Source organism: Neofelis nebulosa, chromosome X (assembly GCF_028018385.1).
Source record: "Neofelis nebulosa isolate mNeoNeb1 chromosome X, mNeoNeb1.pri, whole genome shotgun sequence".
Classification (NCBI taxonomy): Eukaryota; Metazoa; Chordata; class Mammalia; order Carnivora; family Felidae; genus Neofelis; species Neofelis nebulosa.
This window is the reverse complement of record NC_080800.1, coordinates 97,277,278-97,294,651: the sequence shown is the minus strand read 5'-3', so window position 1 is coordinate 97,294,651 and position 17,374 is coordinate 97,277,278. Positions and strand designations below refer to the sequence as shown.

Genomic DNA, 17,374 nt, shown 5'->3' with positions numbered 1-17,374 from the left:
CCCCCAACGGTCCTCAACAAAGAAAAGGACTCTGGCAGCTCGGTCCACGACTAGGGAAAAAAATGCCTGTCTGCTCTGAGACTTTTTTTTTTTTTCAACGTTTTTTATTTATTTTTGGGACAGAGAGAGACAGAGCATGAACGGGGGAGGGGCAGAGAGAGAGGGAGACACAGAATCGGAAACAGGCTCCAGACTCCGAGCCGAGCCATCAGCCCAGAGCCTGACGCGGGGCTCGAACTCACGGACCGCGAGATCGTGACCTGGCTGAAGTCGGACGCTTAACCGACTGCGCCACCCAGGCGCCCCTGCTCTGAGACTTTCAAGTGATTCCCAAATCTAGGATTTTTCTAGAATGCTGTGATTTAGGGGAGGACAAAAAGGGGCACACTCCTGTGCCTGAGATCAGATGAGGCTAAAGCATCTTGGGAGAGGTATTTTAAGTAAATTTTAAGTAGATTTCAAATATATATTCTATTTTATTTTTAATGTCTATTATTTTTGAGAGACAGACAGAAGGAGACACAGAATCTGGAGCAGGCTCCGGGCTCCGACTGTCAGCACAGCACCTGATGCAGGGCTCGGACTCATGAACCACGAGATCATGACCTGAGCCGAAGTTGGACGCTTAACTGCCTGAGCCACTCAGGCGCCCCTCAAGTATATATTTTAAGTATAAGGAGGGCAAATTATGTTTTTTCTCATAATCTGACAGGTCAATGCCCACTTGGGAGTTTGTTGTCTGCTTCATGGATTGTTAGCTTCAGAGTCCACTATACGTGGTAAGCGTGTTATCTGGAGTCCTATGCCTAATGACGTATCTCTACCTAGAGGAGAATATATCCCCCTTGTTTGCATAAGTTATTAGCACCCACCAAACTATCCAATGACATAAGGACCCTTTTTGTTGTGAGGCTCTTTAAAATGCTTGGGGAAATTTCTGATTGCCCTTAGCCCTACCTAGAAAGATTTTTAAAGTTTTTTTTTCATGTTTATTTTTGAGAGAGAAGAGACGGAGTACGAGTGGGGAGGGCAGAGACAGAGAGGGCGACACCGAATGCGAAGCAGGCTTCAGGCTCTGAGCTGTCAGCACAGAGCCCAACGTGGGGCTCAAACTTGTGAACGGCGAAATCGTGACCTGAGCCGAGGTTGGCCACCAAGGTGCCCTTAGAAAGATTTTTAGATGAAATAAGCTGCTGAATCTGGAAGTGGCCAGTGTATATATCCCAACAGAGGGAGGCACGCATTTTGGGGATCTCACATAGCACTCTGCAGCATTATATAAGGTGGTCTTCAAGAGTCTGCTATCAATCTTTCTGGTATATGACCTGGATTCCTGACCTTGCCCTTCAAAGCTATAGCTTCTGTAGTCCTGACTGCTGTCCTAGGGAAAGCAAGATGCACACTGTCCAAGGACAGACCATTACCTTGAGCACAAGTGTCCCAGGAAAAAATAAAAGCCGGGAGGAGTTTGGAGGGTGGGGAGGCAGTTCAACCCTTGGTAAAATAAGACCGCTAGTCAGAAGAAGGATAAGAGGTTAAAAGTCCTGAGGGGGGAGGGGAGGCAAAAGGCGGGTAGGGCTGTGATTGGCAAGGAGTCAGGAAATAAAAAGCCTGTGGAACTTAAGCTATCAGATCCTGGGTAAAAAGACTTGGGAAAGGGAGCAACATTACCCTATAAGGAATGAAAGGAACAGACTCTATGGGAAAGGAAATTCCTTTTTCTGGGTTGTTGGCGGGGGGAGGGGGGCCTCTAGGACTGAAGCTTTGCTGAGCCTTGGATGCCAAGTGGTGGTGGAAGGACTCAGACACCTGACTCTTGTCTTCCCCGGGTCAGAATAGTTGTGCCCTCTCTCAGGAAGAGGTACATCAAGTCTCGCCTCCAAAGAATGAGATCTAGAATACTTGGGGGGGGGGGGGGGGAGGGAGGTGTTCTCAGATAGAACCGAAATAGGGACATTGAGACCTTTTTTCTTTTTAGATCCGTGGGGGTGAGAGTACCCAACACCCAGTAAGTATCACCACTTAGAGGGAACTTAGGTCAAAGGAAGAGAAGGGTATCCTTAAGGTCTCTCCGGGAGGAAGAGCAAGGGCTTGACTGAAAGAAGGGTGGGGGCAGGGAAAACTGCACACCTCCTCCCCCTTTCCCGTTCAGTCCAGTGCTTGAAACATGAAAAAAGAAGGATCTAGAAATAAGCCATCACTGGTGTTTTGTAGTCAGCCCTAGGGGACAGGGGCCCAAGCCTTTGCTTGCTTAGGCAACCACCCAATGGAACAAACTCTTTAAAAAAAAAAAAAAAAAACTCTCATCAGAACATCTGTTTCCAATATGTCAGCTGGTAAGTAGTATTTCATTTCATCTTGATTAAAAGAAGCACTTTATAATGACTTCAAGAGAAATGGCTTAGGAGTTTGAGAAAACAAAATTTTTGCAATTGCTATGGCCAAGATTTAAAATACTTTCTAACTCTCCTTCCCTTTTGTCTTCATTATCAAAGGACGCTTAACAGTAGAAAACAAAGGGTTGTGGAACTGCTCAACTATTTTTGTGAAGTCTGTCTTAAGGACTAATAAAATCTTTTTTTTTTCAGCGCTGAACTCAAATGTTTGTTTTATTTACTCTGTAAATAGCCAGCTCTTATCTAGATCATGAAGTTCTCAGGCTAGATGACAGGTTAACAGATTAAATTTTTAACTTGTGTTTTCAATTAATAGGGTCTATTGGTATAACTGTCATAGTTTAATCAACTCATCACCAAAAGAAGTGTTTTGGATCATCTGAATGACTAAAGCCAAGGGTGGGGGCACCCTGAGGATTTTACTACTGCCACCATTTAAGTTTTTTTTTTTTAAGTTTATTTATTTTGAAAGAAGGCGGGGGGAGGGGGGGACGCCGAGACAGGGGGAGGGAGGGAGGGAGGGAGGGAGAGGGAGAGGGAGAGAAAGAGAGAGAGAGAGAGAAAGAGAGAGAGAGAGAATGAATCCCAAGCAGGCCCTGCGCTGCCGACACAGGGCTCGAACTCACGAGCCATGAGATCATGACCTGAGACGAAATCGAGAGTCAGATGTTAACCAACTGAGCCACCCTTAGAATAAGGTTGGCTAGTTTAAGCAAGTAGGATTTTCCAGGTTTAAAAATAAAAGGGGCCTATAAATAAATACATGAACTCCTAAATGTTAACATGTTTTGTTAAATGCAAAACATTTGGGGCGCCTGGGTGGCGCAGTCGGTTAAGCGTCCGACTTCAGCCAGGTCACGATCTCGCGGTCCGTGAGTTCGAGCCCTGCGTCAGGCTCTGGGCTGATGGCTCGGAGCCTGGAGCCTGTTTCCGATTCTGTGTCTCCCTCTCTCTCTGCCCCTCCCCCGTTCATGATATGTCTCTCTCTTCCCAAAAATAAAAAAATTAAAAAAAAAAAAAAACGTTGAAGAAAAAAAAAATAAATGCAAAACATTTTTTTCCTACTCAGAGAGGGACTCTTTGCTTTATAGGAAGGATAAACTCTTAAACACCTTGGGGTATTAAGAAGTAAATATTTAAGCGGGAGGGGGATGGGCAAAATGGGTAAAGGGAGTGGGAGATACAGGCTTCCAGCTATGGAGTGAATAATCAGGGGAATAAAAGGCACAGCACAGGGAGTACAGTCGATGGCATTGCAGTAGCTTGTACGGTGACCGACGGTAGCTACCCTGGTGGTGAGCACAGCATAACATACCGAGAGGTTGAGTCACTATGTTGCACACTCGAAACTAATGTACCATCGTGTGTCAACTCTACTCAAATATTTAGAAAAGTTTTTAAAGCACTATTTCCACTTACTGAAACAGGTCGCATTGTTTTGTGTACAGGCTAGCTGCCCCCAACTACTCATGTCCAACAAACCACAGCAATATTTATATTCTATTTTAGTTGCTATCTTGCCCAGTCTTGTATTTTCAAAGTTTAAGGACTGATAGTGGAGATTAATAATTCTTGATTGTTGCCTAATTTTAAGTCTTTGTACCTATGGGGAAAAAATCTAGGGAAATATTTTAATATACTTAACAATTTTCAACATCTAAAGGGTACGGTTTTATACTCTGTGGACATAAAAATCTTTTTGCAGATTTCTCTAATTAGAGAGAGGAGATAATACTACCCTCGTTTGTCGGAAAACTACACCTAAAAATGCATTACCGTGTTTTGAGTTCTCGTATCAGTTTATTTGGAACTGCAGATGTACAATTTCAATATTTATTTTGACTATAATTTCACAGGCAGACTGGTGATGTAGGGGGAAAAAAAACCCTCAGATGGGGCCTTCTTTTGATAATTATTATTTTTCCATTTTAAAACCAAGTCTAGGCACTCAAAGGAGAACACTAGAGTCTACCAATTTCAAACACACGGGTTGTTAAATATTTCAGTACCAAACAGAAAGTGTTAATTTAAAATCTAAGTGAAAAAGGGCCGCCTGGGTGGCTCAGTCAGTTGAGCGCCTGACCCTTGATTTTGGCTCAGGTCATGAACGCATGGTTCCTGAGATCGAGCCCCGTGTCAGACTCTGCACTGACAGCGTGGAGCCTGTTGGGATTCTCCTTCCTTCTCTCTCTGCCCCCCCCATTCATGCACACTCTCCTCCCCCCACTCTCAAATAAACATTAAAAATAATAATAAAAAAATAAAAAATAATAAAATAAAAATAAAAAAATTAAAAATTAAAAATTAAAAAATTAAAAAAATAATAAAATGAATCTACGTTTTATTCATGATACCATGCTTGGGATGACTCTTTATGTATAAAGAGGTTCTCCCCACATGGGTGGTATTATTATATGAGGCAATCAACTGAGCCTTAGATGTAAAATGGAAGCTATATAGTTAACTGTAGGAATTCAAAACAAAACAAAACGTGGCCGTGTTCTCCTAGATCAAACCAGAGTGATAAGGCTTCCACGAGATGGTTTCATTTTGCCCTGATGTTACTCATTTAACTACCATAAAGGCACTAGCTTGGCCGTTATGATAGAGAGCAGAAGGTTTCTAAGTCAACTATTTTACTATTTGAGTAGTTTTATAGTAGTCAACAATACTGGTTTTGGAAAGGGAAGCTTTCAGGCAGATTCTTGAATTGGATCTGCTGGATCCTGAAGCCCTTCAAGACCCCCGACTCCCCTTTTGTTTCTCCTTCCCTCCCCTCCCCGCCAGCTCTGTTGAGACACAGCTGAAATAGAACACTGTGTAAGTTTAAGGTGTGTGCGTTGATTTGATACGCGTATATTGCGGAATGAATGCCCCCCCCCCACACACATAATTACCATTTGCGGGGAGATGAGAATATTTAAGATCCGCTTTCTCAGCAACTTTCAGGTATATAATACAGTATTAACTATCATCACTGGGCTGTACATTAGATCCCCAGAATTTATTCCTCTTCTAACTGAAAGTTTGTACCCTTTCGTCAACGTCTTCCCACTTTCCCCACCCCCTAGCCTCTGGCAACTACCATTCCACGCTCTGCCTCTGTGGTTTCGAGTTTTTAGATGCTACATGAAAGTGAGATCATACAGTGTTGGTCTTTCTCTTTCTGACTCATTCCACTTAGCATAATGCTATGCCATGCTACGCTAGGCCATCCATATTGCCCAAACTGGCCAGACTTCCTTCTCTCTTGTGGCTGAATATTGTGTATATGTGCCACACCTTCTTTATCCATTCTTATGGATCCATTTCACAGGTTTTCATGTTCTTAACTAGCATCTCTTCATTTCGGCTTGAAGAACTCCTTTCAGCCTTTCTTGCATGGTGGGTGTAGTGGGGATGAACTCCTTCAGCTTTTGTTTGCCTGGGAATGTCTTTATCGGTCCTTCACTTCTGAAGGACAACTTTACTGGAGTCCTCTTGGCTGGCAGTTCTATTCTTTCAGCTCTTTGAATACTTCATCGCACTCTCTCTTTGCCTGCAAGGCTCTGCTGAGAAACCTACCAATGGCCTTATGGGGGTTCCCTGGTCAGTTACAAACTTCTCTCCTATTGCTGCCTTGGGGTTCTTGGTCTTTTGATAGTTTTCTTATAACGGGTCTTAGAGAAGCTCTCTTTATGTTGAGAGTTTGGAGCTTCAAACGCTAGGAGCTTCGTGAACATGGATGTCCAAATCTCTCCCCAGATTTGGGATGTCCTCAGTTATATTTCTTGAAATAAAAGTTTTCTGTCTCCTTCTCCCTCTCTTCTCCTTCTGGGACTCAAAGAATTCACAGATTGTTTCTTTTGATGCTATCCCAAAGATCACGCCCGGAGGCTTCTTTACTCTTTTTCATTCTTTTGTCCTTGTTCTCCTCTGATGAAACAAATTCAAAGGTCCTGACTTCCAATTCACAGATTACTTCTGTTTGATCCACTCTGTTGGCAATGCTGTTGCATTTTTCACTTCATTCATTGTATTCTTCAATGCCAGAATTTTTTTTTTTTAATTTCCTATCTGCGTTTAACTTCTTGTTCTTGTACTATTCTCCTGGTTTCATTGAACTCTCTGTTTTATCATAGCTCATTAAGCTTCCTTAAAACAGCTATTTTGAATTCTTCATGAGGTACATTGCAGATCTCCAGGACTTTGGCCTGGGTTACTGGAAGGTTATTGGGAGCCTTTGGTGGTGCCATGTTGCCTTCATTTTTCCTGTTCTCTGAAGTCTTTTGCATGGCTGTCTTTGCATCTGAAGTAGCAGTCACCTCCAACCACCTTTACTGGCTGACTTTGGGGGAGAAACACCTTCCATCTGCCCTGCTACGGAGTCTGTGGCTTTCACGGACCTCCTACGGATACACTGGCTTCATCTTCTTGCTCCCTTTTGTGGCAGATTTTTTTTAATGTTTATTTTTGAGGGAGAGAGAGAGACAGAGTGGGAAAGGGGAAAGGGCAGAGAGAGGGAGACAGAAGCTGAAGCAGGCTACAGGCTGCAGGCTGCAGGCTCCCAGCTGTCAGCACAGAGTCCGACGCGGGGCTTGAACTCGTGAACCATGAGACCGTGACCTGAGCCGAAGTCTGACGCCTAACCGACTGAACCACCCAGGTGCCCGTTTTGAGGCAGATTTCTGAGGCTTGTATGCCTTCTCTCCATCGTGCAACACACCAGGCCAAAGTGCTAAAGTTCAAGCGTGTGGTCTCTTAGTGGCCCACAGATGCTGGATGGCCTTCTAGTCGGCTGCCAAGGCTTGCTCTTAGCCACCCATCAGGAGCACACACAGGGAGCCGGCTATAGGATAAAGGAGTGCAGGGTTTAGATGCACAGAGCACTGGAGGTGCCTGTGGGCTAGGTGGGGGTGGGGGCAGGAATCCATGAGCTATGTGTCCCTAGTGCCTTGGGCTTCTAGATGGAGCCTGCGATGCGGTTAGCAGGATCCACGTCTCTTTAAGGCCCTCTAAGAGTCCGATCTACTCCCACCTCTTCCTGCCCCTAGTCACGCGGCTCATGAGCCAGGTACCCCGGATGGGGCAAGAGAGAAATGCGTCTCTTTGGCAGGCCTTATACTGCTGCGGATGCGAGGGGCCCACTCACATGCTCCCACTTGTTCCCCACAGAAGAAATCATGGGCGAGAAGGTCTCTCTTGGCACGGAGCTGTGCCACCTTGGGGAAGGGGTGACATGAGTTAAGTCAAACCGTTCCTTTCACCCTCTACGATGCATCTGAACTTGTATTTGTTTTGCTCCAACGGCATGCTGGAACTTTGCCACGGGCCTCCTGGACGTCCACCAAGGTCCTCTGGTCTGTGGATGATTATCTAAGACGGGGCTCTCCAGGTGTGCTCAGACCACAGCTGAGAAAGGCTAGGGCCAGTTCATGAGCCACTACAGGGTCCACGTCCAGGACCAAGGTCTGTCTGCCTATTACCTGAGAGGCACAGGTGGGGGAGACTCCTCCCAGGTCCCTGGCTGTATGGTGCTGAATCCCACAGCTCCCACAGAGGCACTTTTGTCCGCAGACGGATGGCAAACTGCTGAGGGGGGGGGGATACAGAAACAAGGGGCATCTTACTTGGCCATCTTGCCAATGCGCTGACTCCCTTTTATTTATTTGTTAGGTTCATTTATTTTGAGAGAGAGAAAGAGAGAGCACGCAAGAGCAGGGGAGGGGCAGAGAGAGGGGGAGAGAGAATCCCAAGCAGGCTCTGCACAGGCAGCGTGGAGCCCGATGAGGGGCTTGAACTCACGAACCACGAGATCATGACCTGAGCCGAAACCAAGAGTCGGACGCTTCACCGACTGAGCCACCCAGGCGCCTCCTGACTCCCTTTTCATATTGGTTTTTTTTTTTTTTAATTTTTTAATGTTTATTTATTTTTGAGAGAGAGACAGAGCATGAGCAGGGGAAGGGCAGAGAGACACAGAATCCGAAGCAGGCTCCAGGCCCTGAGCCGTCAGCACAGAGCCCGATGCGGCGCTCAAACCTACCAATCGTGAGATCATGAACCCGAGCCGAAGTCGGACGCCCAACCAACTGAGCCACCCAGGGGCCCCCTCGCCCCGAGTCCCTGTTAATACCAAAGTATTATTGCACTAAAGTGGCTATGGAGCTGTAACCTGGGTGCATTTTTGAAGTTGAGACGGATGAGGGGAAAACAAATGATCTGTATTCACCAGAGCTCCTCATGAGCCCCGAGAAGAATTTAATTTGTGGCAGTGTTCCAGGGAGACGGTCTTGGAAAATAAACATTGGGCATCAGGCCTGGCCCTGTGCTATTTAACTTATTCCTGTACTCTCAATGAAAGCAGAAGGCAAAGCGAATAATCCAGTTTTCCAACACCTTCTGTTTGAACACCAACTGAGGCTAAAGATGAACGTATATTTCAGAGCTCAATCGTATCACATTCAAGCTACAAAGAGAAAAACTCCGGGGCTAACTGAAATTCTCCCCGTCTCTAGGAGCAGAAATCTCTTACTTTTTCGATGGAGAAACTCGGCAACCAGAGCTGCCACGTGCACGTAACACATTGCTGCCTGGAAAAGGATGACAAAGGAAGAGCGGTCAGAATGCGTTCCAGAGCTTTCTGCAGGGTGGTGTTTAGAACAAAGCCCGAAGCAGTCACCTCTGAAAAATCTCCATTTTTTACATGAATCTTGGCCATGCTGTCAAGCCAGGTTTTCCTGAGCTCCGGGGTGCTCGCATAGGACTTGGCTAGACTATACTGGAGATCAATTAACATTTCGGGATCTTTCTCATGCTCCTTCATCTGAGCGGTGGCCATAAGGACGGTACGGATTCTCTTGGTCAAGTCTTTGACTTCTGTGGGAAAAGCGGTGGCCTAATTTCAAAACAAACAAACAAACAAACAAAAAAGACATGTTTATCAATATTACCCATGTGCTTTCTAAGCCTTGGCATCCAATCCTGGGAATCCCATGACTTATATTCCTGATTGCAGTTCTTGGTATACCCATGTGTCTACGGAGCTTTGATTTTTTCTTTGTACGGGGTGCCTGGGTGGCTCAGTCGGTGTGGAGCATCCAACTCCCGATTTCGGCTCAGGTCTTGATCCCGGGATTGTGGGATCAAGCCCTGTGTCGGGCTCTGCACTGAGCACGGAGCCTGCTTAAGAGTGTCTCTTTCTCTCACTCTCTCTCTCCCTCTGCCCCTCCCTTGCTCGTGCTCTCTCTCTAAAATTAAATAAATAAATATTAAAAAATAAAGAGCTTTATTTTTTTAACGCTCATTTATTTTGAGAGAGAGCACACACGGGAGAGAGCATGAGTGGGGGATGGGCAGAGAGACACAGAGACAGAGACAGAGACAGAGAGACTCCCAAGCAGGCTCTGCACTGTCAGCACAGAGCCCGACATGAGGCTCAATCTCACGAACTGTGATGACCTGAGCCGAGATCGAGAGTCAGATGCTTAACCGACTGAGCTACCCAGGCACCCCTGAAGCCGTTTAAATGAATTCTTTTTTAAAATGTCCAATGAGCTCAGGCTTCAAAGGCTCTAAACTTGACGGCAGTATATTCACAATACATAAAAGCATGGATCTGGAGGCAGACTACCTGGCCCTGAACTCCAGCTTTCCAGCTTGTCCACGGTAAATTCGACAGCCAGGAGAATTATTTGCCATTATTGTGTGATTTTAGTTATAACGGTAACTAAAAATCGACAGCTTACTAGGTACTCGTATGGTCTAGGCGTGCCTTACATGTTTTAACTTTTGCAGCAACCCTATGAAATAAGTACCATTATAATTCGTTTTATAAAGGGAAATTGAGGCGCACAGCAGTTACATAGCTTGGCCAACGCATCACAGTTGGTTAGGTGGTAGAGACAGGATTTATACCCAGACATTCGGGTTCCAGACTAGTGATCTCAGCCACTCTTCCATCCAAACACTGCCACGTACACTAAAGGAAAAACCTTACACCAATACCGTAACGATTTCCATTTACACAACTAAAAGGTTGTGAATCACAGAAAACCCTGAAGAGTGAATAGCCTCTCTCAAAATGTTGTTTTGTCCTCCAAACCCATTAAGCTACAGTTTCCTTTTTATCCTGGCCGCTACTAAGAACGTATTCTCACTTCCTCTTAACCCCAAGGGAGTAATCACAGTTATCCGTAGGATTCAGAGAAGATGAGGAAGGGACAATACAGGGGTTGGGGAGCTTTTCAATGGGAATGTAACCAACTGTGGAGGAAACGGTTTTTCAAAGTGCCTTCCTGATCCCTTCGAAAATAATTATTACATATAATAAAGTTCCTTCTTATACCCCAGTAGCAGTCCCATTTCCCGGGGTGAAGGCATAACTTGTTGTCATAGGGTTTATTGGTAATGACAGCCCCACCAGAGTAAAGCGAGGTCATTTCAGAAATGAGTCATGAAAAAGATTTCTTACCAAGGTCAGCCAATACAGACCTCATTTACTTTGAAAATGATGCTAAGACAACTTTTATATAACAAAGAATTAAGGATGGTCACAAGTGGTAAAATAAACTCTCAGAGTGTGAGATCCTAAATGGCATAAAATGTTTTTGTGCTCATGGGATTAGTTGGAGCATACGCTGATCTCCCGGGGAACCAGTAGAACTGGCTGAAAAGCAAACTTTCCCAGCCTGAGAATGGCTGGCACTAATCAGTGTTGTTTTTTTTTTTGTTTGTTTGTTTTTTGTTTTTTTTTTTCAGTCTAAGCAACGTTCCTATGGGAATTATTTTTTGGTACACAGATTCTACACGTCCCAAACATCAAGTATGCTGTGACTGTGGTTTTTTTTTTTTTTCTTACAGTTTTTACACAATATGGTCAAATTATCCTGGAGGATGACCTTTCCCAAGAATGGCGATGATCCCCTGGGGAGGAAAAGTCCTTGACTGACAAAAAGATTCTTCTTCCCTTGTACACATGCATCGCTGAAGATCAGAACCTGTTTTCCGTGCAACAAGACAAACGAAGTTTTACAATGGTATAGGTTCTGAGTATGTGGGTAAGGAACAGGACCGGTGGTCAGGGTCTTAGGCTTGGCCTCAGCCAGCTGGTACCGGAGAACGACAGCCTTGGCCTTGGGTTTGCCCACACATATCCACGGCAAGCCATAATCAGTTCAAAGATAATTCTCAAAACTCAGAAGACCATCAAGTGGTGAATTCCTTCTGCGTTATTCCTCCTCCGTTGGCCACTCTCAGTGACATTTTGTGGAAGTTCAAACTCAGTGCTTCATTAACCAATACCATAAATGGTATTGGTAGCCAAATGGTAGTCAAAAAAGAATCCATGCCTTGTCTGAGCAAGTGTAGAAATCAAGCTCAGGAAAAAATTCCAATCCTACTAGCTCTAACAGCTGTGTATACATAACATAGTCATTCATCCGTCCAGTCAACGAATACTGAAGCTCTGTTCCGTACGGGGCGGTGCTCTGGATGCCGTACCAAACAGAGCCTTGACTCGTGAAACCCACGTTCTATATACGCCCTGTGCCATCAAAAGCTGTGAGTCCAATGAGGGTTTGACTACAGGAGTGTAAGCTTCTCTGACAGTGAATGTGGTGTTAGTTTATTACTTGTAGTGAGGACGTACCTTCATAGGTCTGTCACTGTTTGCAAAATTGTTGATAATGAACAGGGATTCCTGAAATCGCGATCCTCCGCTTAGTGCCACGTCGGCTATCAGCTGGCTCACAGCAATTATGATCTGTAGGAGGAAGCACACGTTGGTTTTCGAGTGTCTTTTGAACAAATGCTGCTTATCCTCATCATTGTATGAGCCCATAAGCACCCGTAGGAAACGCTTCTTTTATTTTTATTGTTTGAAAAATTTTTAGATGTTTATTTCTTTTTGAGAGAGAGAGAGCATGAGCAGGGGACGGGCAGAGAGAGAGGGAGACGGAGGACCAGAAGCGAGCTCCGTGTGGACAGCAGAGAGCCCGGTGCAGGGCTGGAACCTCGAGATTATGATCTGAGCCGAAGTTGGATGCCTGACTGAGGCACTCAGGCGCCCCTGAAATGCTTCTTTTAAAAATGCCTCACTGGGGTGCCTGGGTGGCTCATTCGGTTAAGCGTGGGACTCCTGATGTTGGCTCGGGTCATGTTCTCACGGTTTGTGAGATCGAGCCCTGCCTTGGGCTCTGTGCTGACAGCACGGAGCCTGCTTGGGATGCTCTCTCTTCCTGTCTCTCTCTCTCTCTCTCTCTGCCTCTCCCCTGCTTGCCCTCTCTCTTAGAATAAATACACTTAAAAAGATTTTTTAAAATGCCTCACAGTTCCATCATAATCGAGTTTCTTCATACGTGAGGGGTTTAAATTCTTCTAGTGTAAGAGCAGCTCCAAAGGTCCCAGTGACAAATGTTATTGGGACGTTTCTTGGTTTAGAGGTGAATGGCTGTTCCAAACTCATAGCACAGCTAGATCTAACACGGTTTTCAAAATCATGAACTGCTAACAGGGGCAGTCAGACCCCCACTCTAAACACGCTTTGCTAAGGAGTAGCTCCGGCAAAGCCGGGAACAAATGACGTTTGTCTCTGACGGCCTCTCGCCCGCCTTTTGCTGGTCTATTTCCGTGTGCCACACTCCCAACTCCAGGACTTCAGCTCCCTTCTTGGCTTCTCGCTGGGGTCTGTCTAGTTTAGACAGCAGTGGACAGAAGGGCCTTTGATGGGGATTTGAATCTCTCAAGCTCCCTTGGATGATTACCTAAATGATTCACGTTAAGGTGTCGATGGCCGCTCCCGGGAAGCAGGGCTTTGTGGGAACAAGGAGCACAAGCTCTAGGGTCAAACTGCCTTCGCTTCAAGTTTTGACTCTATCAATTATTCACCGTGTGGCTGTGGGGAAGCTATGGAACCCTTCTGTGCCTCACTTTCCCCATTTGTAATAGGGGGGTGACGACAATACCTGTTTGAGTTGGCCTCGTTTCACAGATGAGGCACACGGTTAAAGGCAGATGGAGTAACTCGCCTAGGGTCACACGGTAAGCAAGTAGCCAAACTAGGATTTAAACCCAGGTAGGTGTGCTTCCAAAACCCATGCTTTCCACTAAACCTTGAGCCGTCTCTCATCCTTTACAAACCGGGCATGCTGGAACGTGAAAAACAAACTAAAAAACCTGTTACCGTAACGTACGGGCTCTCACCGGTCATGTTCTCCAACCAATATTTGGTGTGGTATTTCCTTATCTCACTTAATCCTCATGAAACCCTATGAAGAAACTGAGGCACTGAGAGACTCGGGCAGTTGCTCAAGGTCGCACAGTGAGTGGGAATCTGGGATTCCGCACTAGAGTCTGGGCTCTTCACATCTACACTCTGGAGCAGCACTGCCCAACAGAAATAGGTGGGCCACATTCGTAATTTTAAAGCGTCCAGGGGGCGCCTGGGTGGCGCAGTCGGTTAAGCGTCCGACTTCAGCCAGGTCACGATCTCGCGGTCCGTGAGTTCGAGCCCCGCGTCGGGCTCTGGGCTGATGGCTCGGAGCCTGGAGCCTGTTTCCGATTCTGTGTCTCCCTCTCTCTCTGCCCCTCCCCCGTTCATGCTCTGTCTCTCTCTGTCCCAAAAATAAAAAAAAAAAAAAAAAAAAAAAAAAAATAAAGCGTCCAGGGGCCACTTTAAAAAGCAAAAAGACATAGGTGCAATTTAATAGGTTTTACTTCACCCAATTACGTCCAAACTATCACGTCAACATAAGGTCAGCATAAAACAACGGCGATATTTTACTTTTGTGCCCTCAGCCGTCCAACACCAACGTGTATTCTACACTGCCGACACGGTCAGGCACTCAGGGGAGACCTAGGTGGCTGACCGCTACCGTCGTGGATCGAGTATCGCCAGGCCTCGATCTAGAGGCTAAAGAGGGAACAGAAGAAAGGAGCTTTGGTTTTCACTGACCTGCAGATGGGTCCTCAAAAAGGTTTTCCTCTTGGTATACTCAAAGTTGTTCCTCATCAGAAGATACAAAAGCGCGGACGCCTCGTTCCTGGTTGAGCTGATCTTCGAGGTGCAGCACTTGAGAACCTCGTAGCAAAATGCGGCACACATGTTAACCCTTCCTTTGAAAAAGGCGGAGGGAAACTAAAGAGCAGGAAAAACGGAAGTAAGTGTCCGGAAACCCACTCCCCCCCCAAATCACTCACCCATCCAACGCCTTCCATCTTCTCACTCACAACTGTACCGAGTGCCTCGAGGACACAAAACCAAACTAAGGTCAGGGCTCTGCTCCGGAGAACCGGAGACCGGCACACATTAATAATAGAACAATTCAAGTCAGCGGACAGGTCACGACACAAATGTGCAGGGCAGACTGTAAATGCTACAGATCCGAGAAGAGCTCACGATGGTCTGGAAAAGACGGTAAGTAGGCTCTTTTGTTTTTGGTTTTTGGGTTATTTTTGTGTTTTCTAAGAGAGAGAGAGAGAGAGAGAGAGAGAGCATGTGCGAGCACGGGAGATGGGCAGAGCAGGGAAGAGGAAGAGAATCCCAAACAGGCCCTATGGGGGGCGTGGAGCCCAACACGGGGCTTGATCCCATGACCCTGGGACCATGACCTGGGTTGAAATCAAGAGTCAGAGGCTTAACCAACTGAGTCACCCAGGCGCTCCGATAAGTAGGTTCTTGATAGTACGTATTAAATTAATGAATGGCTGAAATGATGAATGATTGATGGGTCTCAGTTTGGGCTTTGAAAATGGGAAGGACAGTCTGCATTATTTACTCTTTTGCTGTGTATTTAAACAGTTCCTTATGTTCCGAACTCCCAAATGCTGAGAAAATTATAGTGGGAATCTAATCAGCAAGTAAAGTTGATCTTTTAACAAACTGGGGTATAGGCAAAGTATAGGCCCACAAACATACGCACGTACGTCTTCTCATAAATAGTTGTTGAGTAAGATACATTGTGGCATTAGAAAGAGAGTACAAAAGTTATGCTCAATCTTCAAAACAGCCAAGTGGCTATTGCTTTGAAAATATATTCAGGCTGCTTTGTGGAAGATAAACTATTCATCATAACATAGGCTTGTTACAATCTCCCATGCTTACATGTCTAAGCAAGCAGGAAGTTGCTTTGAGGGCACACAATGGATTTTTTCAGGGAGTGTGAAGCTAGAGGGCCACCCTTTCAAAATTATTCCTTGGGAATCTTGAGTTTAAACCCATGTTATAGGAACCTTTTTTTTTAAGTTATCTCTATGCCCAACGTGGTGCTCAAATTCATGATTCAAGAGTCACATGCTCCACCGACTGAGACTGGCAGGTGCCCCAAGAATGTATTTCTTCTTGTTTTTTTAATGTTTATTTATTTTTGATAGACAGACAGAGTGTGAGTGGGGTTGGTGCAGAAAGAGAGGAAGACAGAGAATCCGAAGCAGGCTCTAGGCTCTGAGCTGTCAGCACAGAGCCCGACGCGGGGCTCGAATCCAACCACTGTGAGATCACGGCCTGAGCTGAAGTTGGATGCTTAACCGACTGAGCCACCCAGGAGCCCCAAGAATCTATTTCTTTGTAATCACCTTAACACCAAGTACAATGCTATGCGGATAATGAATGTTTAATGAACGTTTTCTGATTGGCAATTGGGAAATCTCATCAACAGTTTCACCGGATTAGACCAAATATTGCTGGGCAAGATACTCTAGTATGAAAATAAAGGTGTAAGGGAGGGCATGGGAGTAGTGTAATTAATCCACTATCATTAGAGGGAGCCTGGGTGGCGCAGTCGGTTAAGCGTCCGACTTCAGCCAGGTCACGATCTCGCGGTCCGTGAGTTCAAGCCCCGAGTCAGGCTCTGGGCTGATGGCTCGGAGCCTGGAGCCCGTTTCCGATTCTGTGTCTCCCTCTCTCTCTGCCCCTCCCCCGTTCATGCTCTGTCTCTCTCTGTCCCAAAAATAAATAAAAAACGTTGAAAAAAAAATTTAAAAAAAAAAAAAAGATTTAAAAAAAAAAATCCACTATCATTAGTTTTTACCTCCATCACACTTCTTTGAGTGGGCAATGGCCAAAATCATCAATGACCTCCTAACTGCCAATCCCAATGGATTTCCTTTCCTCCTTACCTTATTAGACGGCTCCATACCTCATAATAACGTTGAAACTTTTTTCTCCTTTGGCTTCCAGGATATCCTTCTTTTTTGCCTTTCTTCCTACTTCTGTGACTGTTCCCCTCTCATCTCCATTGAGTTCTTTTCCAGCCCCTTCCATGTTGTTTTTCTCCCATGTACTGCTCTTGACCTTTGTGTGGGGAGGGGGGGGGTGGGGGGTGGGGCTGGGGTGGGGGGAGGGTTCTTCCTCTACATGTTCTCCAGGGTAAATTAAACCACTCCCATGGCTTCAATTACCACTCTTATGCTGCTGATCTCCCTAGTTCACTATGTTCCAGTGAAACTGGGCCTTTCAGTTCCCAGAACTTCTGGGCCTTTGCCTATGCATGTCCTTCTCCCTAGAGTGTTCTTCCTTGAGCTTTTCAAACAGCTGGCCCCTTTTTGTATTTCAGGTCTCATTTTAAAAGGGATAAGCCTATCTAAAGTAAGGGATCTCCCACAAATCCTTATTCTCTATCTTAGCACCTTCGGTTCCTTCCTAGAACTTATAATTACCAGTTAATTTACTTGTTTATTTCACTAGACTAAAAGCTTCCTGAGAGCAGAGACTATGTTTCTTTTGTATGTCCACCACTGTATCTCTAGTACCTAGTACAGTGCCAGACAGAGAGAAGGTGTTTGGTAAATACAGGATGGATGGATGGATGGATGGATGGATGGATGGATGGATGGACAGACGACTCCAAGTCTAGCTCTCTAACCCAGATCACTCTCCAGAGCAAAGATCCATATATCCAACTGCCAGTCCTAACAGCTCTAACTGGATGGCCTAAAGGCACCTTAAATTGAACAGATCCACAAAACAGAACTCATGAGCTTTTACCCCAAATGTAGTTTTT

General features: G+C 45.5%; 1 protein-coding gene and 1 long non-coding RNA gene across 8 annotated transcripts in view; both read right to left on the bottom strand.

The window, feature by feature from the left end:
• Nucleotides 1-17,374, bottom strand: part of DOCK11 (dedicator of cytokinesis 11) — a 201,496-nt gene that overhangs the window by 31,879 nt on the left and 152,243 nt on the right. For all 7 annotated transcript variants that reach the window (XM_058714236.1, XM_058714237.1, XM_058714233.1 and 4 more), the window contains 4 exons: nt 14,329-14,511; nt 12,025-12,138; nt 9,058-9,273; nt 8,911-8,968 (listed from right to left, as the gene is read on the bottom strand). In XM_058714236.1, coding sequence (XP_058570219.1) covers nt 8,911-8,968; nt 9,058-9,273; nt 12,025-12,138; nt 14,329-14,511 — 571 coding nt within the window. The remainder of the gene's footprint in view (nt 1-8,910; nt 8,969-9,057; nt 9,274-12,024; nt 12,139-14,328; nt 14,512-17,374) is intronic.
• On the bottom strand, nt 2,551-2,899 carry LOC131502957 (uncharacterized). Its single transcript, XR_009257285.1, has 2 exons — nt 2,670-2,899; nt 2,551-2,639 (listed from the first exon to the last, which is right to left on the bottom strand). It is a non-coding gene; the product is annotated as an uncharacterized LOC131502957 (long non-coding RNA).